This window comes from Leptosomus discolor, unplaced genomic scaffold (assembly GCF_034619465.1).
Source record: "Leptosomus discolor isolate bLepDis1 unplaced genomic scaffold, bLepDis1.hap2 HAP2_SCAFFOLD_27, whole genome shotgun sequence".
NCBI classification, from domain to species: domain Eukaryota; kingdom Metazoa; phylum Chordata; class Aves; order Leptosomiformes; family Leptosomidae; genus Leptosomus; species Leptosomus discolor.
In genome coordinates, this window is record NW_028237782.1 from 4,696,570 (window position 1) to 4,723,537 (window position 26,968).

A 26,968-nucleotide genomic window follows, 5' to 3' on the forward strand; every position below is an offset into this window, starting at 1 on the left:
CAGCCGCGCTGCACCCTGCGGACCGTGCACCCACGGGGCCTGCAATTCAGCCGCGGTGCCCCGTGCCCACCCACTACCCCAAGACCACCCCATGGGTACGGGGACTGCGTGCCCGCGACATCACCCCTGCAGGGGCACGGCCCCCAGCCCCTCACGTCGCAGGTACCTGCGCAGACAACGGCAGCATCCTCCCGGTGCTGGCAGTTGGTGACACCCCAGGGGGAAGCCGGGCACTCCAGGAGGGACGACTCATTCCCTTGGCACCGCACATCGTCCAGCCAGATGGGCCCGGTGCCCTCGCCAAAAAAAGCTGCTCGGGGTGCGTCGAGGGCGGCCCCGCAGCCCAGCTGCCGGCAGACCACCGCCGCGTCCGGCAGCCCCCACAAGTCGTCACAGACGGTGCCCCAGTGCCCAGCGTGGAAGATCTCCAGCCGGCCGGCGCAGCGCCCCGTGGCCCCCACCAGCCGCACGGAGAGGCCCCCTGGGAGAGAGGCTGGGGTCAGCGCCAGCGTGGGCCCCTGGGACCCACGGGTGGGGGGGACCTCTGCACACTGTGCCCGTGCACACCTCACCTGTGCACACCCTACCTGTGCGTGCTGTACTCGCGCATGCTGTACCCATGCACACCCTACCTGTGTGTGCTGTACCCGTGCACACTATATTTGAGCACCCCCTACCTGTGCATGCTGTAGCCGTGCACACCTCACCCGTGCACACCCTACCTGTGCACACCCTACCTGTGTGCGCTGTACCCATGCACCCCCTACCTGTGCGTGCTGTACCCGTGCACACTATATTTGAGCACACTCTACCTGTGCATGCTGTATCTGTGCACACCCTACTGTGCATACTGTACCCATGCCCACCCTACCTGTGCACACCCTACCTATGCATGCTGTGCCCGTGCACACCGTACCTGCTGTACCCATGCACACTCTACCCGTGAACACGATACCTGTGCGTGCTGTACCTGTGCACACTATATTTGAGCACCCCCGACCTGTGCATGCTGTACCTGTGCACACCTCACCCGTGCACACCCTACCTGTGCACACCCTACCTGTGTGCGCTGTACCCGTGCACGCCCACCTGTGCATGCTGTACCCGTGCATGCTGTACCCATGCACCCCCTACCTGTGCATGCTGTACCCATGCACACTATATTTGAGCACACTCTACCCGTGCATACTGCACCCATGCACACCCTACCTGTGCATGCTGTACCCATGCACGCCCTACCTGCTGTACCCATGCACTCTACCCATGCACACCCTGCCTGTGCGTGCTGTACCTGTGCACACTATATTTGAGCACCCCCTACCTGTGCATGCTGTATCCGTGCACACCTCACCTGTGCACCCTCTACCTGTGCATGCTGTACCCGTGCACACTATATTTGAGCACACTCTACCTGTGCATACTGTACCTGTGCACACCCTACCTGTGCATGCTGTACACACGCACACCCTACCTGCTGCACCCATGCACACTCTACTCGTGCACACCCTACCTGTGCATGCTGTACCCGTGCACACCTCACCCGTGCACACCCTACCTGTGCATGCCGTACCCGTGCGTGCTGTCTGTGCACACGCTGTAGCTGTGTGTGCTCTACCCGTGCACACCGTACCCTTCCATGCTCTACCCGTGCCTGCTGCAACCTGCACGTGCTGTACTCGCACACGTCATCGCTGTGCGTGCTCTGCCTGCGCACACACCTGTACACGCTGCACCCGTGCACGCTGTAACGGGTGGCTGGGTGACGGTGGGCGGCGGCGTGGTGGTCCAGGGGGGCTCGGTAGTGCCCGGGGGCTCGGTATTGCCCAGGGGCTGGAAGCGGTGAGCTGTGGGGAGCAGCAGTCAGGCGAGGGGTCCCCAGCTCGGCCCCCCTCTCTCCCACCCCGCCCGCCGCAGCCCACCTGAGCAGACGGCGCTGGCATCCTCTTCGTGGGCGCAGACGTGAGGACGCCAACCCCGGTGCCGGCACAGGGCCAGGCGCTCCTCGGTGCCCCGGCACCGCAACCCGTTGAGCCAGATGGGACCCGAGCCCTCTCCGAACCAGGCTCCCGCCGGGGCGGCCAGGGCGGTCCCGCAGCCCAGCTGCCTGCAGACCACCGCCGCGTCCGGCAGCCCCCAGTCGTCGTCGCAGACGGTGCCCCAGCGCCCGCCGTGCTGCACCTCCACCCGCCCGGCGCAGCGCCCAGGGCCCCCAGTCAGCCGCACCGGGAACGGCCCTGGGGACAGCCCGCGCTCAGGCCTCGGGGCCAACGGCGCCCACCAACACCCGCTGGGACCCACTGGGACCTGCTGGGAGCCCAGCACACACCGGGACCCACTGGGCTCCTTTGCGTGCACTTGGGACCTGCTGGGACCTACTGGGAGCCCTGCACACACTGGGACCCGCTGGGACCTCTGCGCACGTTGGGACCCCCTTGTATCCTTTGCACACACTGCGACCTGCTGGGACCTACTGGGACCTACTGGGACCTACTGGGAGCCCAGCACACACTGGGACCCACTGGGACCTCTGCGCACGTTGGGACCCTCTTGGATCCTTTGCACACACTGGGACCTGCTGGGACCTACATGGACCTACTGGGAGCCCAGCACACACTGGAACCTGCTGGGACCTCTGCGCACGTTGGGGCCCCCTTGGATCCTTTGCACACACTGCGACCTGCTGGGACCTACTGGGAGCTCTGCGCACACTGGGACCCGCTGGGAGTCACCCAGGACACACTGGAACCCACTGGGAACCCTGCACACGCTGGGACCTGCTGCAACCCACTGGGATCTTCTGCACACACTGGGACCTACTGGGACTCTCTGGGACCCCTGTGGGCTCCAGCGACCCCTGCACAAACTGGGACCTACTGGGACCCACTGGGACCCCGGCACATACTGGGACGTACTGGGACCCACTGGGATCTCTGCACACTGGAACCTGCTGGGTCCTGCTGGGACCTACTGGTAGCCCTGCACCCACCGGCACCTGCTGGGACCTTCTGGGACCCCAGCACGCACTGGGACCCACTGGGACTCGCTGAGACCTCTGCACACTGGAACCTACTGGTGGCCCTGAACCCACCGGGACCTTCTGGGACCCCAGCACACACTGGGACTCACTGGGACCCCTGCATACCGCCCCCCCCCCCCCCAGGGACCCCTTCACACCCTGGAACCTGCTGGGAACCACTCAGGACCTACTGGAACCCACTGGGAACCCTGCACACAATGAGACCCACTGGGATCCTTTGCACAAACCGGGACCCCGGCACATACTGGGACCTGCTGGGAGCCCAGCACACAGTGTGACGTACTGGGATCTTTTGCACAAACTGGCACCCACTGGGATCCCTACCCACACTGGGACCTGCTGGGATCCTTTGCACCAACTGGGACCCACTGGGATGCTTTGCACACACTGGGACATCCTGAGCCCCACTGGGACCTGCTGGGATCCCTGCCCACATTGGGACCCACTGGGCTCCTTCGCACACCCTGGGACCCACTGGAAGCCCTGCACACTGGGACCCCAGCACTCACTGGGACCCCCTGGGAGCTCTCCCTCACTGGGACCTAATGGAAGTCACTGGGCCAGCCCCTCCCTTCTCCCACTCCCCCACCTCCCCCCGCCCCCCCACCCCAGTACCTGTGCTGCGGGGTCCCAGCAGCCCCACTGGAGACCATGCAGAGAGGATGAGTGAGGGGACCCAGGCGTCCAGGCACCTCAACCCTGTCCTGGGATCCCCAGACCAGTGCCCAGTGCCCAGTTGCCAGCGCCCCATGCTCTGCCCAGCACCCAGCATGGCCCACGGCGCCCAGTGCCCTTCCCAATACCCAACGCCCAGTTCCCGGTGCCCTATGCCATGTCCAGTGTCCAGCGCAGCCCACAGCGCCCAGTTCAATTCCCACTGCCCAGTGCCTAGTTCCCAGCGCCTCACATCCTGCCCAGTGCCCAGCACAGCCCATGGTGCCCAGTGCCCTTCCCAGTCCCCAGTTCCCAGTGCCCCATCCCCTGCCCAGTGCCCACCATGGCCCATGGCACCCAGTGCCCTTCCCAATGCCCAGTGCCCAGTTCCCAGTGCCCAGCACAGCCCACGGAGCCCACTTCCCAGTGCCCCGTGCTTTGCCCAGTGCCCACCATGGCCCACAGTGCCCAGTGCCCCATGCCCTGCCTAGTGCCCAGTACAGCCCACAGTGCCCAGTTTCCAGTGCCCAGTTCCCAATGCCCCGCACAGCCCACAGTGCCCAGTTCCCAGTGCCTCATGCTCTGCCCAGTGCCCAGCATGGCCCATGGTGCCCAGTGCCCCGTGCCCTCCCCAGCGCCCAGCACAGCCCACGGACCCCATTTCCCAGTGCCCCCGTGCTTTGCCCAGTGCCCGCCATGGCCCACGGTGCCCAGCACCCTTCCCACTGCCCAGTTCCCAGTCCCCCATGCTCTTCCCAGTGCCCAGCACGGCCCATGGTGCCCAGTGCCCCATGCCCTGCCCAGCGCCCAGCACAGCCCACGGACCCCATTTCCCAGTGCCCCCGTGCCTTGCCCAGTGCCCGCCATGGCCCACAGTGCCCAGTGCCCTTCCCAGTGTCCAGTTCCCAGTGCCCCATGCCCTGCCCAGTGCCCAGCACCACCCATGGTGCCCGATGCCCAGTGCCTGCCCCCCTCCCACAGTGTCCCACAGCCCCAGCTGGGCGCAGTGCCCCATGCAGCGCCCAGCGCCGTGTCCAGCCCCTTTGCAGTGCCCTGCCCAGTGACCCCCCCCACCAGTGCCCAGTCCTGTGCAGTGCCCGGGACAGTACCCAGACCGCTCCCCCGCGCCATGCAGTGCCAGTGCAGTGCCCGCTGCAGTGCCGGAGCCACGTCCAGCACTGTGCCTGCGCAGTGCCAGTGCCGTATCCAGCCTCCCCTCCCAGCACCCACACTGCACCCGCGCTGCAGCCGTGCCATATGCACACCCGGCCCCCGTGCAGTGCCCGTGCAGTGCCCGTGCAGTGCCCAGCGCTGTACCCAGCCTCCCCTCCCAGCACCCACACCATACTCAAGCCATAGCCGCGCCGTCCGCACACGCAGCCCCACACAGTGCCAGTGTGGTGCAGTGCCGGTGCGGTGTGGTGCCAATGCAGTGCCAGCGCAGTGCCCAGCGCTGTACCCAGCCTCCCCTCCCAGCACCCACACCATACCCAAGCCGCAGCCGTGCCACGCACAGGCTGACCCCGTGCAGTGCCCGCGCAGTGCCAGCGCCACGTCCAGCGCCGGTGCAGTGCCAGTGCAGCGCCCGGTGCCGTACCCAGCCTCCCCTCCCAGCACCCACACCATACTCAAGCCATAGCCGCGCCGTCCGCACACGCAGCCCCACACAGTGCCAGTGTGGTGCAGTGCCAGCGCGGTGCGGTGCCAATGCAGTGCCAGTGCAGTGCCCGGCGCCGTACCCAGCCTCCCCTCCCAGCACCCACACCACACCCGTGCCGTAGCCGTGCCGTCTGCCCACCCAGCCCCGCGCAGTGCCTGTGCCGTGCAGTACCAGTGCAGTACCAGTGCAGTACCAGTGCCGTGCAGTGCCAGTGCAGTGCCAGCGCAGCGCCGGCGGTGCCACCGGGCTCACCAAGGAGCAGGAGGGCGAGGGCCATGGCGGGCCGTGGTGGCGATGGGGGCGGCGAGCGGGAGGCCGGGCCGGGGTGGCCGGGCCAAGGATGACTCAGTCGGTCCGACGGGCCGGGGCTGGGCTGGGCCGGGGGCCCGGGGACCCTCGGGGCTGGGGGAGGGGGGGGGGGGGGGTTGGGGGGGTGTCAGGGTGTCCCGTTTGTTGGGTGTCCCCTGCCCCGGTGGGGCTCGGACGGGGCAGCTGGGGGTTAACGCCGGAGCCACGCGGCGCCCAGGGGACACACTTGCGGCGCCCACGCGTGTGCACGTGGCCTCCCGGCGCCCCGAGACACACGTGCACACGTGGCCTCCCGCCTCCCCGACACGCGTGGGCACGCGTCCACCCGCCGCCCCGACACGCGTGCGCACGTGGCCACCGTCCAGCCTGACGCGCACGGGCACGTGGCCTCCCACCGACACGCGTGCGCACGTGGCCTCCCGCCGCCCCGACACGCGTGGGCACGGGACGTGCTGCGGCAGGTGCACACGGGAACGGGGCACACGCAGCCGCTGGACACTCACGTGTGCACAGGTGGGCACATGCATGTACATGCTCACTTGCACACGCGTGTTCATTCATACCTGCACATAGATGTGCACACGCATGCACACACATGCGCACACAGATGTACATATGCACACACACACTTGCACACAGACGTGCACATATGTGTGCACACACATGTACACGGGAATGGCACACGCAGCCGCTGCACACTCACACGTGCACGCTCACTTGCACACACACTCGCACACGCGTGTTCATGCACACCTGCACAGAGATGTGCACACGCACGCACACTCGTGCACGCACATGCGTGCACAGATGTACAAATGCGCACATACACACACTTGCGCACACACTTGTGCACATGTGTGCACACACACATACCTGTGAACACACGTGCACACAGGAGCACACGTATGCACTCGTGTGCACATACATGGATGCAGGCAGACACATGTGCACGTGTGCACACACACACAAGCACGTGCGGGCATACACACGTGCACATGCACACGTGCGCACACACACAAGCACATGCAGGCATACACCCAAGCACACACGTGCACACACACACACATGCACACACACAAGCACGTGCGGGCATACACACACGTGCACACGCACACACATATGCACACATGTGCACATGCACACGTGCACACACACACAAGCACGTGTGGGCATACACACACGCGCATACGTGCACACGCACACACGTGCACACGCACACACACATGCACACATGTGCACACGCACACACACATGCACGTGCGGGCATACACACGCACACACACACGCACACACACATGCACACACACACGCACACACAGGCATACACATACTGGGAGTCAGTGGGGCTGTACTGGGGCAGCTCCCGTGCCGTACTGGGGACACTGGGGCCATACTGAGGGTGAGCTGGGCTATCCGACAGGTCACAAGCTGAGGGGGGGAGCGGTGAGTGGGGCAGGGTTCGGGAGGTGCTCCTTGGGTGCAGGGTTCAGGGTACCCCTGTGTCCCCCATCCCTGGCCATCTTTGTCCCCCAGAGCCCTCCCAGTGCTCCCAGTAACCCCCCTACTACCGCCCTCCCCCCGCAGTGCTCCCCCCATGGACGCTCCCGCACCCCCACGCTGCCTATGGACCCGCCCAGGCCACGCTGCAACGCGCAGGCGCCGCCCTTCACCCCGCCCCCTCGCCATCGCCGCCGGGCAGCCAGCCCACCCCTGGCAACGGCCTCTGTCCTCGCGACCGGCCCCGCCCCTAGCAACGGCCATTCCCATAGTGACAGCCCCGCCCCTAGCGACGGCCTCCCCACTAGCGAGGCCCCTTCCCATAGCGACCAGCCCCGCCCCTAGCAACGGCCATTCCCGTAGCGGCAACCCCGCCCCTAGCAACGGCCTTTCCCATAGCGACAGCCCCGCCCCCTAGGCACGGCTTCCCCCCTAGCGAGGGGCCTTCCCCATAGTGACCGGCTCCTCCCCCTAGCAACTGGCCCCGCCCCTAGCGACGGCCCATCCTTACACCCCCCCCCCCCCCCGTGCCTGTTGCCCCCCCCCGCCCCCCCCTCCGAGAAGGAAGAGCCGCACGGTGGGGGGGCGGGGCGGCCACCGTTTATTGACCACGCCCACAGCGGACCCAGGCATCCAGGGGCTCGACACCACCCCCCACCCCCCCCCCCCCGCCCAGCTCCGGCTCCGCAAGGGTGGCTGGGGAAGGGTCTCGGGGGTCCCATGGGGCATCCTGGGGGTCCCGGGGGTCCGGCCCCCCCCCCAAAGATGTGCATCAGTGGGACCCCGGGGCTGAGCCACCCCCAGCTCTGGCTCCACAGGAGGGGTCTGGGGGGATCCTGGGGGGTGTCGTGTGCCCACCCCGCCCCCCCTCAGAAGGTGTGAACCAGTGGGACACTGGGCAGCTCCGGAGCAGGGGGGCCCGTCCCCGCCGCCCCCCCACCGCTGCCACCCCCAGCCACCCCCCGGGCTGGGGTGGGGGGCTGCCCCCCACCACTGCCCGCCGGCACCGGCTCACCCCGGACCAGGAGGATCCGGGGGGGTGCAGCGGGGGGGGGCAGTTGGGCCAGTGCCTGCAGGCAGAGGCGGGCAGGTCCCCCCCCAGCCCCCCGCAGCAGCAGCACGGGGGGCAAACCCCCTGCTGACCCCACCACTGCCAGCCGTGGGGACAGGGAGGGGGACGGCCCCCCCCCGGCCACGAGCACCTCGGGGGGCTGCGGCTGGACGTTAAGCACCTCGGTGGCCTGGAGATGGACATTTGTCACCTCCGTGGGCTTGAGTTGGGCGTTGGGCACCTCCACGGTCTTGAGTTGGATGTTGGGCACCTCCATGGTCTTGAGTTGGACATTGGGCACCTTCATGGTCTTGAGCTGGATGTTGGGGACCTCCACGGTCTTGAGTTGGACACTGGGTACCTCCATAGTCTTGAGTTGGACGTTGGGCAACTCCATGCTCTTGAGTTGGACATTGGGCACCTCCACGGTCTTGAGCTGGACGTTGGTCACCTCCTCCATGGTCCCGAGTTGGACATTAGGCACCTCTGTGGTCTTGAGTTGGACACTGGGCACCTCCATCATTTGGTGACAGGCGTTGGGCACCTCAGGGGCCTGGAGATGGACATTTGTCACCTCTACTGTCTTCAGTTGGATGTTGGGCACCTCTGTGATCTTGAGATGGATGTTGGGCCCCTCCATCATTTGGTGACAGACACTGGACACCTCGGGGTCTTGGAGATTGACATCGGTCATCTCCGTTGTCTGGAGATGGACGCTGGGCACCTCAGTGGTTTGGTGACACACACTGGGTACCTCAGTGGTCTGGAGATGGACACTTGGCACCTCTGCAGCCTGGAGATGGACATTTGTCACTTCCATGTTTTGGGGATGGATGCTGGGTACATCAGGGGCTTGCAGCTGGACAGTGGTCTCCTCCGCATCCTGGAGATGGACGCTGGGCACCTCTGCGGCCTGGAGATGGACACTGGGCACCTCCACGGTTTGGTGATGGATGTTTGTCACCTCGGTGGCCTGCAGGTGGACATTGGTCACCTTCATGGTCTGGAGATGGATGTCGGGCACCTCTGTGGCTTCAAGATGGACATCGGGCACCTCTGTAGTCTGCAGCTGGATGTTGGCCACCTCCATGGCCTGGAGCTGGATGTCGGGCACCTCCGTGGCCTGGAGATGGATGTCAGGCACCTCTGTGGCCTCAAGATGGACACTGGGGACCTCTTTGGTTTGGAGAGGGACACTGGGGACCTCAGTGGTTTGGAGATGGATGTCAGGCACCTCCGTGGCCTGGAAATGGATGCTGGGCACCTCTGTGGCTTGGAGCTGGATGTCAGGCACCTCTGTGGCCTCAAGATGGACACTGGGGACCTCTGTGGTTTGGAGAGAGACACTGGGGACCTCAGTGGTTTGGAGATGGATGTCGGGTACCTTGGTGGTTTGGAGATGGACATTTGCCACCTCTGTGGTCTGCAGCTGGACATTGGGTACCTCCGTGGCCTGGAGATGGACATCTGTCACCTCCGTGCCCTGGAGATGGACGCTGGGCACCTCTGAGGGCTGTGGCAGGGCTTGGAGCTCGATGTTGGCGATCTCAGAGGGCTGCGGCAGGGCTTGCAGCTGGACATTTGTCACCTCAGCGGCCTGCAGCTGGATGTTGGTGACATCCAAGGGTTGTGGCAGGGCTTGGAGCTGGATGTTGGTCACCTTGGAGGATTGTGGAAGGGCTTGCAGCTGGACATTAGTCACCTCGGTGGCCTGCAGCTGGATGTTGGTGACCTCAGAGGGTTGTGGCAGGGCTTGGAGCTGGATGTTGGTGACATCCAAGGGTTGTGGCAGGGCTTGCAGCTGGACGTTTGTCACCTCTGCTGCCTGCAGTTGGATGTTGGTGACGTCCGAGGGTTGTGGCAGAGCTTGGAGCTGGATGTTGCTGACATCTGAGGGTCGTGGCAGAGCGTGGAGCTGGATGTTGGCCACCTTGGAGGGCTGCGGCAGGGCTTGTAGCTGGACATTTGTCACCTCACTGGCTTGGAGCTGGATGTTGGTGACATCCAAGGGCTGTGGCAGGGCTTGCAGCTGGACATTTGCCACCTCAGCAGCTTGGAGATGGATGTTGGTGATGTCCAAGGGCTGCGGCAGTGCTTGGAGCTGGACATTGGTCACCTCGCTGGCTTGGAGCTGGATGTTGGTCATTTTGGAGGGTTGTGGCAGGGCTTGGAGCTGGACATTTGTCACCTCACTAGCTTGGAGCTGGATGTTGGTGACATCCAAGGGCTGCGGCAGGGCTTGGAGCTGGACGCTTGTCACCTCCGTGGCTTGGAGCTGGACGTTTGTCACCTCGGCCGCCTGGAGCTGGATATTGGTGACCTCCAAGGGTTGTGGCAGGGCTTGGAGCTGGACATTGGTCACCTCGGCTGCCTGCAGCTGGACGCCGGTGACCTCAGGGGGCTGCGGCCCCCGTGGCGGCAGGACGCCACCGACGCCACCCCTCAGGACGATGACACTGGACCCCGCCGGGGTCCCCGCCACCGCCTGGAGCTGGACGCCGGGCAGCGCCTGCCCTGTGCTGGGTACCAACAGGATGCTCTGCCCGGTGGCGGGTGGTCCCGATGCCCGGGGACCCTTCCCCACCCGGGGCGGGGGACCCTCGGTGGGCAGGAGGGTGAAGGCAGGGGGCTCGGCTGGGGGGCTGGGGAGCAGGAGGAGCTTCCGTGGGGGTGCCGGGGGGCTGGGGATGAGCTGCAGGCCCTGGGGGGTCTGCACCAGCAGGAAGGTCTGAGCTTCGGGGGGGGATGGAGGGGGGCGGCGGGGGGTGCCGCGGGGCCCAGGGGCGTGGGTGCGGAGGTGACGCTGGAGGTAGGAGGCCATGACGAAGGCCTTGGGGCAGAGCGGGCAGCGGTAGGGGCGGGCGGCGGAGTGGGTGCGGCGGTGGAGCTGGAGGTTGGAGGAGTGGGTGAAGGTCTTGCCGCACTGGGGGCAGGCGTAGGGCCGCTCGCCGGTGTGGACCCGCTGGTGTTGCCGGAGGTTGGAGGTTTGGGCAAAGGCTTTGCCGCAGACGGGGCAGGCGTGGGGCCGCTCGCCGGTGTGGAGCTGGCGATGGCGGCGGAGGCAGGAGGTGTTCTTGAAGGCCTTGGGGCAGTCGGGGCAGCGGTAGGGCCGCTCGCCGGTGTGCTGCCGGAGGTGGTACTGGTAGTGGGACGCCCACTTGAAGGTGAGGCCGCACTGGGCGCACTCGAAGGCCCGCAGCCCCGTGTGAACCCGCTGGTGGATCTGGAGGAGGGAGGAACGCTTGAAGGCCTTGCCACACTCGCGGCAGGAGTAGGGCCGCTCGCCCGTGTGGTCCCGCATGTGGTACCGCAGCCCCGAGGAGCCCTTGAAGGCTTTGCCGCACTCAGTGCATTGGTAAGGGCGTTCTGGGGCGGGCTGGGGTGCCGCCGGGGGGTGAGGAGCCTCGGGGGGGACACGTGGTGGGACAGTGGCAGGGTGGCTGCGTTGGTGGCCCAGCAGCCCGGCCAGCTGGGTGAAGGTCTTGGGGCAGACGGCGCACTTGAAGGGCCGCTCAGCAGCGTGGCCGTGCCGGTGCCGGGCCAGCCCCGAGCTGTTCTTGAAGGTCTTGCCGCAGGTTGGGCAGCGGTGGGGGACAGCCGGGGGGGTCGCCGCTGTCACCGCGTGACTGCCTTGGTGGCCCAACAGCTCCTCCTCGCTGGTGAAGCTCAGCGGGCAGGCAGAGCACCTCCACAGCGTCTCCGGTGCCGCGGCGGGCGCCGGGAGGAGCGGCGGCATGGCGGCGTGGCCGGCGTGGCTCTGCAGGTGTTTCTGCAGGCAGGCGTCGGAGACGAAGGCCTTGCCGCAAGTCGGGCACTCGTGGGGCCGGGCGCCAGCGTGGGTGCGGCGGTGGAGGAGGAGGTTGGAGGAGTGGGTGAAAGTCTTGCCACACTGGGGGCAGGCGTAGGGCCGCTCGCCGGTGTGGACCCGCTGGTGTTGCCGGAGGTTGGTGGCTTGGGCGAAAGCTTTGCCGCAGACGGGGCAGGCGTGGGGCCGCTCGCCGGTGTGGGTGTGACGGTGCCGGCGGAGGCTGGAAGAGTTCTTGAAGGCCTTGGGGCAAGCGGGGCAGCGGTAGGGCCGCTCGCCGGTGTGCTGCCGGAGGTGGTACTGGTAGTGGGATGCCCACTTGAAGGTGAGGCCGCACTGGGCGCACTCGAAGGCCCGCAGCCCCGTGTGAACCCGCTGGTGGGTCTGCAGCAGGGAGGAACGCTTGAAGGCCTTGCCGCACTGGGGGCAGGCGTAGGGCCGCTCGCCCGTGTGGCCCCGCTGGTGGTAGAGGAGGGCGGAGGAGCCCTTGAAGGCCTTGGGGCACTCGGGGCACTTGTAGGGCCGCTCGCCCGTGTGGCTGCGTTGGTGGTGGGCCAGGCGGGACGACCACCTAAAGGCCTTCCCGCACTCCCGGCAGGCGTAGGGTTGGTCGGCCGTGCCGGGACCCCCAGCTCGGGACCCGGCTGGCCCCGCTGCTGGCGTCGCTCCCGCCATGCTGACAGCCCTGGCAAGGGACACAAGGAAGGGGGGGGGAGGCTGGGCAGGGCGCGACCCCCCGCCACCCCCAACGGAGGGACCCGGCCCAGCCACACGGACCGGCTGAGGGCGGGGGCGTGGCCTCAGCGAGAGGGCGTGGCCTCACCGGCAAGAGAGGAGTCGCCCCCACCAGCCAGGGCTCCCCTCCAGGCCCCGCCCCCGCCCGCCAACTTTCCCCTTCCAGGCCACGCCCCCGCCGTCCCTATAATCCCTCAGGCCCCGCCCCCGCCGCCCCTCCAGCCCCTTCAGGCCCCGCCCCCGCCCCGCTTTTCCCTTCAGGCCCCGCCTCCGCCGCCCCTCCAGCCCCTGCAGGTCCCGCCCTCGCCGCCCGCCCCGCGCAGGCGCCGCCGCCGCCGCCGCCCCGGCCCCACCGCCGCCACCGCCGCCGCCGCCCGCCGGTGCCCGCTCACCTGCCGGGAAGGGCGCGGGGAGGCGCCGCCGCGGCGGGGCAGGGCAGGGCCGGGCAGGGCAGGGCCCGTTCCGGCCGCCCGCCGCCGCACGCCCGCCCGCCCCCGCCGCCGCGCAACGACTGGGCCGCGCCGCTCGCGGAGCCACGCCCCCCCCCCGCCGCGCCGCGCGCAACCGAGCGGCCGGGCCGGGCCCGCGCGGGGGCTCCTGGGAAATGGAGTCCGCGGCGCCGCCATCTTGGAGCGGCGAGGGAGGGAGGTGAGGGGCGCACCGCGTGTCCCCGCCGTAACGGGTCCGGGTACCCAGCGGGTCACCGCGATCGGGGGCCGAGTGTCCGGCGGGCCGGGTGTCCCCCCCTGGGGAGCGGGGGGGCAGGAGGTGGGGGCTGATGGAGATTTGGGGGGCTCAGAGGCGTTGAGAGAACCTGGGGGGCAGGAGTTTGGGGATGATGGGGATTTGGGGGGCTCAGGGGTGGGGGGGACTGGGGGGGCAGGAGGTGGGGGGCTGGTGGGGATTTGGGGCAGCTGGTGGGGATTTGGGGGGCTCAGAGGGGTTGGGGGACTGGGGGGGCAGGAGGTGGGGGGCTGGTGGGGATTTGGGGCAGCTGGTGGGGATTTGGGGGGCTCAGAGTGGTTGAGGGGACTGGGGGGGCAGGAGGTGGGGGGCTGGTGGGGATTTGGGGCAGCTGCTGGGGATTTGGGGGGCTCAGAGTGGTTGAGGGGACTGGGGGGGCAGGAGGTGGGGGTCTGGTGGGGATTTGGGGCAGCTGGTGGGGATTTGGGGGGCTCAGAGGGGTTGGGGGACTGGGGGGGCAGGAGGTGGGGGGCTGGGGGGGATTTGGGGCAGCTGGTGGGGATTTGGGGGGCTCAGAGGGGTTGAGGGGACTGGGGGAGCAGGAGGTGGGGGGCTGGTGGGGATTTGGGGCAGCTGGTGGGGATTTGGGGGGCTCAGAGTGGTTGGGGGGACTGGGGGGGCAGGAGGTGGGGGGCTGGGGGGTATTTGGGGCAGCTGGTGGGGATTTGGGGGGCTCAGAGTGGTTGGGGGGACTGGGGGGCAGGAGGTGGGGGGCTGGGGGGGATTTGGGGCAGCTGGTGGGGATTTGGGGGGCTCAGAGTGGTTGGGGGGACTGGGGGGCAGGAGGTGGGGGGCTGGTGGGGATTTGGGGCAGCTGGTGGGGATTTGGGGGGCTCAGAGGGGTTGGGGAGACTGGGGGGGCAGGAGGTGGAGGGCTGGGGGGGATTTGGGGCAGCTGGTGGGGATTTGGGGGCTCAGAGTGGTTGGGGGACTGGGGGGGCAGGAGGTGGGGGGCTGGGGGGGATTTGGGGCAGCTGGTGGGGATTTGGGGGGCTCAGAGTGGTTGAGGGGACTGGGGGGGTAGGAGGTGGGGGGCTGGGGGGTATTTGGGGCAGCTGGTGGGGATTTGGGGGGCTCAGAGTGGTTGAGGGGACTGGGGGGCAGGAGGTGGGGGGCTGGTGGGGATTTGGGGCAGCTGGTGGGGATTTGGGGGGCTCAGAGGGGTTGGGGGGACTGGGGGGGCAGGAGGTGGGGGGCTGGTGGGGATTTGGGGCAGCTGGTGGGGATTTGGGGGGCTCAGAGGGGTTGGGGAGACTGGGGGGGCAGGAGGTGGAGGGCTGGGGGGGATTTGGGGCAGCTGGTGGGGATTTGGGGGGCTCAGAGTGGTTGGGGGGACTGGGGGGGCAGGAGGTGGGGGGCTGGGGGGGATTTGGGGCAGCTGGTGGGGATTTGGGGGGCTCAGAGGGGTTGGGGGGACTGGGGGGGCAGGAGGTGGGGGATGAATGGGATTTGGGGCGCTGATGGGGATTTGGCGGGGCTGATTGGGCTTTGGGGGCTGGGGGTTTGGGGTGGCTCGAGGGCGCTGTGAGAACTGGTGGGGCAGGGGTATGGGGAGGGTTGGGGGGAGGTGGGAGAAAGGGCTGAATGAATTTGAGGGAGGGGCACCTGGTGCACTATTGGTTGGGGGGAACTGGGGGGCTGGGAGTGACTAGGGGGGTTGGGGGGTCCCCCAGGGTACCCCTGGGACCTGGTGCCACTGGGATATAGGGTGGAGTCAGGAACAGGCAGGATCCCAGGACCCCTGTCACCCCGTCTCCTTTGTCCCCAGTCCTCCTGTCCCCCCAGTCCCCCCAGTCCCTTCTCCCACCAGCCACCCCCTCCCTGGGCCGTGGCACCGAGAACACAGTGATGGGTGCAGGACACGAGCCCCCCCCCCCCCCCCCCCCCAAGAAGCCCCTGGAGGGGGACAGCAGCCACCCTGGTGAGCGTGGCTGGGGGGTCCCCTTTAACCCCCTCCCCCACAACTTCCCCCCCATGTCCCTTGGGAGAAGCCCATCGCTTGGGCAAGTTGCCATCAGAAAGGGGGTGGGGGTCCCCTTGTTGCCCTCCACTTACAGCCCCCCCCCCCATCTTGCCCTTCTCCCCCCTGTTGTTGCCCCCCCTTGCTCACAGCCCCCACAACTGGGACCGAGGACATCGGAGCCACCAACATGTCATCTGTGTCCCCAGGGGCAGGTGGGTGACGGCGGGGGGAGCGCAGCATGTCTCTGGGGACCTGGTGGCCCACGTGTCCCTGTGCCTGTGGTGCCCCGTAGTCCCCTGGCGGGGGCTGGGGGAGCTGGACACGAGGCAGAGGACCCTCCTATGGGTGCTGGCCTGGGCCACCGGTACGGGGGGGCTGCCCTACACCTGCCTGCCCCACATCTCCCCCTTTGCTCCTGCACCCCCTCCCTGTCCCACATCCACCCCTGTTGCTCTCCTGTCGCTGCGTGGCCACGTGCATCTTCTCTGTCCTTATGTTGTCCATCCTTATATAGTCCTTCTAACATCTGCTCTTGTTTCACCCATCTTGAGATCATCCATTCTTTCATTGTCCATCCTTATGCACCCCCTGGCTTTGGTAATGGCAAGTGTCCCCAGCTGTGCCCTATAGATCCCTGAAAAGCCCCCCCAGCAACCATGGTCTCCTCCTGGTTCTTCCCAGCAGCCTAGATCTCCTCCTGCGTCTTCCCAGCAGCCTGGATCTCATCCCAGCAGAGGAGGAACTCAGGGAGACAACAAGGTCATTCACCTGGCCAGACCTCAGGATCAGAACGTGCTTCTGCCCACCTTCCCTACGCACGTGGAGCACGCCACGTGTCCCTGTCCTCCAGCCACCTCTGCACCCTTGGGGACCTCGCGTAGGATGCGAAACACCTGACCTGCCTGCGAGGCTGGAGATGATGCTGGAGGTGATGCTGGAGATGCTCCAACACAAGTTTCCCTGCCCACGTACACGTGGCATTGGCTGCACCAGCTGATTCAGTGGGCCATCTGAAACGCTTGCTCTTACCCCTGCTCCTCCGTGACCACCGGGGTGCCACCTTCCCTGGAGCAGGAGGCTTCTCCAAGCAACAGAAGCATTGGACAAGCACTTTTCCTTCCCCGTGAGGTGTTCCCTGCCTCCGACGGTGGCTACTGCTCTCGGTGCAACGTTTGCAAGAGGATCCTCGCCTGAAATCGGCACCCTGTGCAGAGGGGCAGCGCAGGAAGTGGTTTGAGACGCAGGCAAAGCGGGTACAGCAAGTTATGGCTTCATTTCTTCATTCCTTGGTGCCCATTTCTACCTCATTCAACCTTATTTTATTTTATTTAAACGACCTTCTACCCTCCATACGAAGGTGTCCCCCGATGTTTGCCACGAGGCATGCATTTCTGTGCCTGGCTGATACCAAGCGGCCACCACCAATCTCCATTGGCCGGCTGCGGGCTCCAGCTCACCTTCAGCAAAGCCCAAAACTGAATTCGTAGCTTAGTCAGAGCTTCGTTGTGGTGAACCCAAGGTTTCTTCCCGAGGTTGAATCCTAAAAGCAACCCCAAGTCGATGCCTGCCCCAGCCGTTTTTGACTGATGAGACTCCGTTGAAGTCCTCATGTCAACTGTGGAGACCCCACCTGAGACCTGGGTGAGCCAAAGAGGAGGGAATAATCACGAGGAAGATGTCAGCTTAAGCCGAGCAAGAAAGGAGAACAAGAGCTAGGCAGGAAGACGCGGTGTTTGGCATCCTCTGCTCAGCAGTTGATAACTGGGAGATCCTTGACTGACCTGCTGCCAGTTGTGGTCCCACCGGCATGTCTGCAGCCTCACCGCCCGTGTTTGCCTGTGGGGACAGAGAAGAGGACCTCTTGCAGATGGCCTCAGCAGGTTTGGGCCAAATTTCTGCTTCAGATCTGAACGAGATAGTAGCTGAAAGTGGAAGAGGCTGCTCTCCTTCCCCACCAAGAGCACCTGCTGCCTCTCCCAAGCCTCTGAGATGCTCCTGAAGGGTTGCCATGCTGGTGCCCACACCTGATCCACTGGTCTCAGCTCCCTTGGTGGGGCCAGACCTGAGCCTGCTCCTCATCAAGGCGATGGGCCATTTGATGCTCATCCATTTTCTTGTCCATTGGCTATGGAGTCTGTGTCGTGTAGGAGCAGACGCACTCACCGGGGCGAAGCTAAGGCCCTACAACCTACCCCTGCATCTCCCCCAGCCCTCCCCTTTCCCCTTCCGATGTCCTCTTGTGTGGTGGACCCATGGGGTGTCACCCACAGCAGCTGCAGCCAGAGGATGCTTACTGGTCACCAAGGATCAAGCTGAAAGCAGAAGTTTCGGTTCCCCTTCATCCACTGGACTCCACATGATGCAAGAGCCACCAGGGAGCCAGGGGATGGAGCAGTGCAGAAAGCGTCCTCTCCCAGCTGCCTTCATCGGGTCTTTGGCATATTTCTTCTCCAGCTGGTGATGGTGGACCTGATCTCAGCCTCTGCCAAGACTGCCTCTTCCTGCACCCCTGCCAGGCTTCTCCAAAACTCCTTTGCCGTCAGCTGGGCACCCTATGGGCGACAGACTATCCACCCATGCTGGGCTTGGGGCTGTGGAGATCCTCCTCATCCTAGCAGAGCTGTGTGGTGAGTGCTGTCTCATTTCCCCCCGCGTCTCCCTCTCCTCGATGCTGGTTGCACACCGCATTTCGGGACGTGGCATGCCAGAGAGCTGGCGCTCCTCTTCCTTTCCAGGTGGTTTGATGAAGCAACGCTTAGAGCAACATCCATGGTTTAATGGCTTTATAAGGTGCAGGCTTACAGCAACATCCATGGTTTCATGGCTTCACAAGGAGCAATGCCCATGGTTTCATGGGTGCTTCTGCAAGTAGGGTAGATGCAGGCCTGCCAAGCCTGGGTGCAACGAGCAGCTCTCCTCCAGCTGACAGCTGGAGGAGGCTTGATGCTCCCTCAGAAGTGCCAGTATCTTCTAGAAGGTGCATGCCACGAAGAGGGGAGAAATTTTTACAGCAGTAGAGACGCACAGCACATTGGGAATAAGCAGTGAGAAGTGGGGAAGGTGTAGAAACCATGTGCACTGAGTGTGTTGCTACCATTCCAGTAGCACTGACTATGGGCTATGGAGCTTGAATGGCCAAAAAATGAGGAGGAATGGGATTTACCTGCCCTGTGATGGGGAAGGAAATATCACAGTGTTGATGTGCTTGGGTCAGGGTGGTCTGAGGAAGCAGGATGGGTGCTTGCAGAAGATAAGGGAGCCCTTTGCTCGGCTCCATTCCTTACCCTGGGGTTGAGGCTGTTCATCCAGCAAAGCCAGGTTAGAGCCGTGGGTTCAGAGTCCCACAGAATCACAGAATGGTAGGAGTTGGAAGGGACCTCTGGAGATCATCTGGTCCAACTCCCCTGCCTAGAGCAGGTCACACAGGAACGCGTCCAGACGGGGTTTGAATATCTCCAGAGCAGGAGACTCCACAACCTCCCTGGGCAGCCTGTTCCAGTGCTCTGTCACCCTCAGAGTGAAGAATTTCCTCCTCATGTTCAAGCAGAACTTCCTGTGCTCCACTTTGTGCCCGTTGCCCCTTGTCCTGTTGCTGGGCAGCATTGAAAAGAGCCTGGCCCCATCCTCTTGACACCCGCCCTTTAGATATTTATAGGCGTTCATAAGGTCCCCTCTCTGTCTTCTCTTCTCCAGGCTAAAGAGCCCCAGGTCTCTCAGGCTTTCCTCATAGGAGAGATGCTCCAGTCCCCTCATCATCTTCGTGGCCCTCCACTGGACTCTCTCCAGTAGCTCCCCGTCTCTCGTGAATTGAGGGGCCCAGAACTGGACACAGCACTCCAGATGTGGCCTTACCAGGGCAGAGTAGAGGGAGAAGAGAACCTCCCTCCACCTGCTGGCCACACTCTTCTCCATGCACCCCAGGATACCACTGGCCTTCTTGGCCACAAGGGCACGTTGCTGGCTCATGGTCATCCCGTTATCCACCAGAACTCCCAGGTCCCTCTCTGCAGAGCTACTCTCAAGCAGCTTGACCTCCAGCCTGTGCTGGTGTGTGGGGTTATTCCTCCCCAGATGCAGGACCCTTCACTTGCCCTTATTGAACCTCATTAGGTTCCTCTCCGCCCAGCTCTCCAGCCTGTCCAGATCTCACTGAATGACAGCACAGCCTTCCGCTGTATCTGCCACTCCTCCCAACTTCGTATTGTCAGCAAATTTACTGAGGATACGCTCTGTCCCTTCATCTAGGTCACTGATGAATGTATCGAATAAGACAGGACCTAATACTGACCCCTGGGGAAACACCACTAGTGACAGGCCTCCAGCTGGATTCAGCACCCCTGATCACAACCCCCTGAGCTCTGTCCTTCAGCCAGTTCTCAACCCACCTCACTGTCCACTCATCTAGCCCACACTTCCTAAGCTTACCTACGAGGATGTGATGGGAGACAGTGTCAAAGGCCTTACTAAGGTCAAAGTGGACCACATCCACGGCCCTCCCCTCATCCACCCAGCCAGTCATGCCATCATAGAAGGCTATCAGATTGGTCAAGCATGATTTCCCCGTAGTGAATCCATGCTGACTACTCCTGATCATCTTCTTTTCCTCCATGTGCTTGGAGATAACAGCTAGAATGAGCTGTTCCATCACCTTCCCAGGAATGAAAGTGAGGCTGACTGGCTGGTAGTTTCCTGGGTTCTCCTTCTTGCCCTTCTTGAAGATTGGAGTTACATTGGCTATCCTCCAGTCCTCAAGCACCTCTCCACGACCTTTCAAAGATGAGGGACAGCGGCTTTGCAATGGCATCCGCCAGCTCCTTCCACACTCGTGGGTGTCTAGTTTACCTAAAAGATCCCTAACCCAATCCTTCTCAACCAAGGGGTAGTCTTCCTTTCTTCTGCCTGCTTCCGTTACTGCCAGAGGCAGGGATTCCTGAGGTCCAGCTTTAGTAGCAAAGACTGAGGCAAAGGTGGCATTCAACATCTCTGCCTTCTCCATATCCTCCATCACCAGGGTACCCGCAATGGGCCCACAGTTTCCCTGGCCTTCCTTTTACTACCAATGTATTTGAAGAAGCCCTTCTTGTTGTTTTTGACATCCTTGGCTAGATTTAATTCCAAGCAGGCCTTAGCTTTCCTCCTTGCATCCCTGCATTCTCTGGCAGTGTTTCTATATTCCTCCCAGGGGACTAGCCCCTTTTTCCACCTGTTGTAAATCTCTTTCTTTCCTTTAAGTTTTTCCAGAAGCTCCTTGTCCATCCAAGCAGGCCTCCTGCCTCCTTTGCTTGACTTCTTCCTCATAGGAATGCACCAATCTTGAGCTTGGAGGAAGTGCTGCCTGAATAGCAACGAGCTCTCTTGGGCCCCTCTGCCTTCTAGAGCCCCAGCCCACGGGATTCCTCCAAGTAGGTTTTTGAGGAGGCTGAAGTTGGCTCTCTTTAAAGTCCAGGGTTGCAATCCTGCTTATTGACCTGCTTCTTCCACACAGGACCCTGAACTACACCATCTTGTGGTCACTACAGCCAAGGGTGCCCCCAGCCTTCATGACTCCGACCAGTCCTTCTTTGTTTGTCAGTACGAGGTCCAGCAGCGCCCCTCTCCTCGTTGGTTCCTCCACTACCTGTGTCAAAAAGTTATCATCAGTGCTCTGTAGGAACCTCTTGGACTGTGGCTGCTTGGCTGTGTTCCTTTTCCAGCAAATATCACGGTAGTTGAAGTCCCCATGAGAACCAGAGCCTATGATTGTCAGGCTGCTTTCAGCTGGCTGTAGAAGGCCTCATCGACTTCCTTCTCCTGGTCAAGTGGCCTGTGGTAAACACACACAATAGTGTCACCCATATTAGCTTGCCCCTTAAATCTCACCCATAAGCTCTTGACTTGTTGTTGTTCCTCCTCTGGGCAAAGCTCAATACATTCCAGATCCTTCTTCACATACAGGGCAACTCCCCCCACCTCACCTGGTTGGCCTGTCTTTTCTGAAGAGCACATAGCCATCCATGACAGTATTCCTGTCATGTGAGCTATCCCACCACGTCTCCATTATTGCTGTGAGATCGTGGCGCTGCAACCACGCACAGATCTCTACCTCTTCCTGCTTGTTCCCCATGCTGCGTGCGTTGGTGTACAGGCGAGGTAATTGAGCACGCAGGTTTCCCTGGAGGGGTGGAGGAGGATCTACCATAGCTATACATGCCCTTGAGGCAGTTGGCCTTCTGGTTTTCTTCTGGAGAGGCAGCTAAGGGACACTTGTTGCTGCTCCGCTTGGTCCCTGGCACCTTCTGCTCTGACTGCAGAGTCTTGCTCAAAATCACTCCCACAAAGAGCCTGCAACTCAGTTACTCGTGCTGGTGTTGTGCTTAGGGATCACCCTGCAACCTGTGCAGAGTGAAGCATTTAAAAAGCAATTAGCCGTGCCCTTAAAAAGCAATTAGCAAAACATCTTAATGTATTTTGGCCTTCCTGGTTTTGAGGGACTGTATTCTCAGCTGGAAAAGCCTGGAGTTTGCTCCAGGGCCCGCCGCCATCTGTCCCTCTGAAAATGACTATAATAAAATTATAATTGTTCATGTCTGTCGCTTTTGCTGGTTATTCCCTGTTTCTTTTGGCCAACAAGTGTCAAGATGCTTTCCCAGCTGGTGCCTAGCTGGGGGGACAGTGGTTCAGGCTGGCTCACTTAGCAAAACTTTAGGCCTCAGGCTAAGCCTGAACCACTGTCCCCGCACCTAGCCTCTTCTTTTGGATGATTTGCCATTAACAGCTCCTTCCCTTTGCTCTCCGTTGTCACCAGTGTCAGGTCGTGCCAGCGTAAGGCTGGTGAATGGCCCTGACGCCTGCACGGGCCGGCTGGAGGTGTTTTACAATGGCACCTGGGGGACAGTGTGCGATGACCACTGGGACCTCAACGGAGCCCGCGTGGTCTGCCGGCAGCTGGGCTGTGGGACAGCGCTGTCGGCTGTCGGTGGGGCTCGCTACGGGCGAGGAGCAGACCCCATCAGGCTGGACAACGTACGCTGCACCAGGACAGAGGTGGCCCTTTCAGAGTGCCAGGCACGGGGAAGACGCCAGCGTCGTGTGCTCAGGTATGCTCATGGCTTACATCAGCCGCTGTGGACAACCAAAGGGTTAAACAGCAGGCAGGACAACCATTGCCCCTTCTTTTTGACTGGTAGCTACTTCTTGTTGAGTGGTTGCCCCCTGCTGTTGACTGGTTGCCCCTTCTCATTGACTGGTTGCCCCTTCTCATTGACTGGTTGCCCCTTCTTGTTGACTGGTAGCCACTTCTTGTTGACTGGTTGCCCATTGCTGGTTCACTGGGTGTCCTCTGAGTGCACAGTGAGTGTAGGCACCCAGCTCACAGATAGACACAGACATGTGGCCACTGGCCTGTAGGACCCTTAATTTTGAGCTACAGGTAGGTAGAATTGCTCCCTCCTTACCTAATTTTGTGAAGAATTAGCCTCTTCACACCATTGCTCCAGGCAATTTCCAAATGCTGTTCTCACCTTCCAAAGCTCTCCACATCTCCTGGCATCCAGGCTGCAGCTCCCTGGCCACTTCTCAGCCCAGCCACCTCCTGGCTTCACGGGGATGAACCCCTCCATGGGCACAGCCTGTCAGATGCCATCTGGGCTTGCTGAGCAGGAGACCCTGCTCCTAAGCCTCGCTGGCGATGGCATGCTCAGCAAAGACTCAGTGTTTTCTCCCTGGGGGTGTTTGCAGGGCCACCCACTCCAGGTTCAACCCGTACCAGGCTGGTGAACGGCTCAAGTTTCTGCTCCGGCAGAGTTAAGTCCTCCATAATGGCACGTGGGGCACCGTGTGCGACGACAACCGGAGCCTGACGGACGCCAAAGTGGTGTGCAGGGAGGTGGGCTGTGGCCAAGCACTGTCAGCACCGTTTGGGGCTGCCTTCGGGCAGGGATCGGGGCCCACCTGGCTGGACGAAGTGACCTGTGCTGGGACGGAGGCTGCCCTTGCTCTGTGCCAGGCCACTTCCTGGGGAAGCCATAACTGCCACCACGGAGAGGATGCTGGCGTTGAATGCACAGGTATCTCTTTGACTCCTGCCCCATCAGGGCTAGCAGCCAGGCTATCATAGTCTTTTTTTGGTTGTTTTTTTTTGAAGGAGGGGAGAAGTGCAGAAGACCTTTGAAACCGTCCTGGATGTAGATGTCCCCATTGCAGCCCTGCCAACAGAGGCAGGAAGAATCCCCTGATGGGCGAGTGTGTGCTGGGGAAGGGAAGAGGGAGCTTTGGAGGGGATGTCCATCCAGATGCCACCTGCCAGGGTGGGTGATGAGTTTGGGGAGGTGGTGAGCGCCTGAGGGGAGCCTGCTCTTCTCATTTTGTGTGGCCGACCTCCTCACCCTCCAGCCGTGAGGTTCTGGGATGATTGAAGGACCAGGCAACTCCAGCCCTATCGCCTCTTCTGGGACATCCAGATGTTTTTGGCGCTTGTCTCTTTTTCAGAACCAACTCAGGTCCGGCTGGTGAATGGTTCCAGCCGCTGCTCAGGGCGAGTCGAGGTTCACCACCACCAGCAGTAGGGGACGGTGTGCGATGACAGCTGGGACCTGAGCGATGCCGAGGTGGTGTGCTGGCAGCTGGGCTGCGGGCTGGCCGTGGCAGCCCCTGGCAGGGCTCTGTTTGGGCAAGGGCACGATCCCATCTGGCTGGATGAAGTGAACTGCGCAGGGACGGAAGGTGCCCTCACTGAATGAACCTTCAAGCCCTGGGGAGCCCATAACTGCAACCGTGGTGAAGATGCGCGTGTCATATGCTCAGGTAAGCCTGGTCCACATTATGGCTTCAGGGAGAAGGCTTTCTGTAGGTACACTTGCATCTAAATTCGGTTTGCTTCCCTCTCTGTTGTTTTCCTTCGGGTATAACACCATCTCAACAGTCAAAAATACTCAGGAGGTGAGGGAGCTCTGCTTCTGTAGGCATCATATCAATGGACTGTCTGGGTGCCCTCCTGCCTGTTTGTGGTAATCCTCTATCTGAGACCTTAAAACGTCCATTCTCAAGTGGCTTGCCACATCCATCATGCACATCTGCCCTGGATGTTGAAGTGCATGTGGTCAAAGGGGGCATTTGGCCATCGATGTTGGCCATGTGTGGCTGCAGGCTTCTCCAACCTCTATGTCCCAAGCTTCTGGACCTCTAGAAGTAGTCCAAGATGGACAGACACCCCCCCATCCCTCCAGCTTGCAATGGGATGCCAGCCCTGTCTTACCAGAAGACAAAATCTGGGTGACTTCAGGCAATATTTGCAAGGAGCTGCAGTAGAGCAGAGCAAACAGAGAAGCAGCATGGAAGGACTCTCCTCCTTGATGGAGCCAAACCAGTCCAGCCTTCATTTGACTGGAGTAAATAAATGCAGGTTTTTTAAGTCTTTCTTTGTTAGATGTGTTCTCCAAGGGAGTTGTAGTCACCCTAATAGACCTCCAAAGCACGCTTATGGTTTGGACATGGGTATCCAAGAGTCATCTTGGCTTTGCCCAAGGGAAATGCTCTCTATGAGGCATCCCACAGCGTTTTTACCTTCTCCTAAATACAAACGGGTCTTTCTGTTGCTTCTAACTGAATATGCTGATGTGGGTGGGGGAAGCATGATTTTGCACTCACACCTTGTATGGTTGCATGTCATCACCAACACCAGCAGGGCATCTACTTTAGAGGGCCGAGGGGCACCGTGGCCTCATTTATTCATTTGTCTCATTCCCCCTTTAGACGCCATGGAGCTACGGCTGGTGAACGGCCCGAATAGCTGCGCTGGGCGCCTCGAGGTGCTTCACAACCAGCAGTGGGGGTCCGTGTGTGACAACGGCTGGGACATGGAGGATGCCAAAGTGGTGTGCCGGCAGCTGGGCTGCAGCACTCCGATCTCTGCTCCGGGCTGGGCCAGGTTTGGCAGGGGCTATGACCCCATCTGGCTGGAGACAGTCAGCTGCCAAGGGACGGAGGCTGCCCTTACCGAGTGCAGAGCCAAGGTGTGGGGCACCCACAGCTGCCACCACGGGGAAGACGCCAGCGTGGTGTGCTCAGGTGACACCCCCCGCCCCACTGTGTTCCTCCCGCATGTACATAGGGAGAGCTGTGGCACCACTGAGCCATAGTTCCTCCAGAGGGCAAGAGAATAATCATTCCTTTGATAATAATGATAATAATGGTAATAAGGGCAGGGGATGCAAGGGGGATCCCACCACTGCTTCTTCTCCCATGTTCCCTGGCTCATTTTCAGCCCAAGTGGACAACCACTGAGCATCTCCATGGTGTAAATGACCATGCTGGATCCCACAGGAATCCCTGTTTCATGCAGATGTCACATCAGGGAGCCAAGAGTAGAGGGGGCCACAGTGCTGGGTGAGATCCCGTGCCCAGGACCATCTCCACCAGCCCTTCCTGAAGAACCCTTGTTGGTGTCCTTCTTTGTTCCAGACCCGATGGCCCTTCGGTTGGTGGACGGCCCACACCGCTGCGCAGGGAGGGTGGAGGTGCTTCATCAGCAGCAGTGAGGGACAGTGTGTGAGGACGGCTGGGACCTGCGCGATGCCGAGGTGGTGTGCTGGCAGCTGGGCTGCGGGGCGGCAGTCGCGGCTCCGGGCTCAGCTCACTTTGCCCAGGGGCGTGATCCCATCTGGTTGGATGAAGTAAACTGCACGGGGACTGAGTCCGCCCTCTCCGAATGCACGACCAAGCCAAAAGGAGTCCACAAGTGCCACCACAGAGAAGATGCTGGTGTGGTGTGCTCAGGTAGCTGCTGTTCCTCTGTTGATGAGCGTCTGGGTACCAACACTGCAGGAGCTCCAGGACCAGTTTTCCTTGTTTATATCTGATCATGTTCTTTCCACATGGGAATCCTCAAATCTCTGACCCTCATCAAGACAAATGCTGAGCATGTGGGGATTCATCCTCCATCTCACGTCCAGCACTTGCTTTCTCCACCACCACAAGGCGACACCTCTCTCTCATTCCATTTCAGAACCTACTGAGGTGAGGCTGGTGAACGGCTCAAGTCGCTGCTCTGGGAGAGTTGAGGTGCTGCACAACCAGCGATGGGGAAGCGTGTGTGATGACGGCTGGGACATGGACGATGCAGCAGTGGTGTGCCAGCAGCTCGGCTGTGGGGTGGCCATAGCGGCTCCACCCAGAGCTCAGATTGGGATGGGGTACGAGCCCATCTGGCTGGATGATGTGAACTGCACCGGCCCCGAGGCTGCCCTCTCCGAGAGCAGGGCCAGACTGTGGGGAGAGAGTAACTGCAACCACCAAGAAGATGCCAGCATGGTGTGCCTGGGTAAGCCACCTCATACTCCATCGTGGTGCAGCTCTGGAAGGAGCAACATTGGTACATGGATAACTCAGTGGAGAACCACCTCCGCTCTGCTCACATTAAGCCTCTTGCCTCTGTGTAGGAACCAATTTCAGGTTGTCTGAGAGCAGCAGCTCCCCTTGGCCACCATGAGGTCTTTTTCCCAGGAGAACCACCACCACATCAGTCCTCCACCACCACC

General features: G+C 62.3%; 2 protein-coding genes across 2 annotated transcripts in view; one reads left to right on the forward strand and one right to left on the reverse strand.

The window, feature by feature from the left end:
• Nucleotides 1–6,213: 6,213 nt before the first annotated feature.
• On the reverse strand, nucleotides 6,214–17,577 carry LOC147412805 (uncharacterized). Its single transcript, XM_086481002.1, has 7 exons — nucleotides 17,518–17,577; nucleotides 16,913–17,092; nucleotides 15,599–15,761; nucleotides 13,314–13,494; nucleotides 8,173–12,698; nucleotides 6,992–7,088; nucleotides 6,214–6,223 (listed from the first exon to the last, which is right to left on the reverse strand). Exons 1-7 carry the CDS (start codon nucleotides 17,575–17,577, stop codon nucleotides 6,214–6,216), a joined length of 5,217 nt encoding a protein of 1,738 aa, XP_086337128.1.
• LOC104351258 (scavenger receptor cysteine-rich domain-containing protein DMBT1) overlaps nucleotides 17,317–26,968 on the forward strand; it is a 44,687-nt gene continuing 35,035 nt past the window's right edge. Inside the window, 11 exon segments of the mRNA XM_086481003.1 lie at nucleotides 17,317–17,335; nucleotides 17,910–18,082; nucleotides 22,240–22,498; nucleotides 22,500–22,531; nucleotides 23,187–23,237; nucleotides 23,240–23,500; nucleotides 23,541–23,549; nucleotides 23,922–24,245; nucleotides 25,185–25,511; nucleotides 25,893–26,216; nucleotides 26,437–26,763. Of these exon segments, the coding sequence (XP_086337129.1) occupies nucleotides 18,010–18,082; nucleotides 22,240–22,498; nucleotides 22,500–22,531; nucleotides 23,187–23,237; nucleotides 23,240–23,500; nucleotides 23,541–23,549; nucleotides 23,922–24,245; nucleotides 25,185–25,511; nucleotides 25,893–26,216; nucleotides 26,437–26,763 (1,987 nt within the window). The 5' untranslated portion in view covers nucleotides 17,317–17,335; nucleotides 17,910–18,009.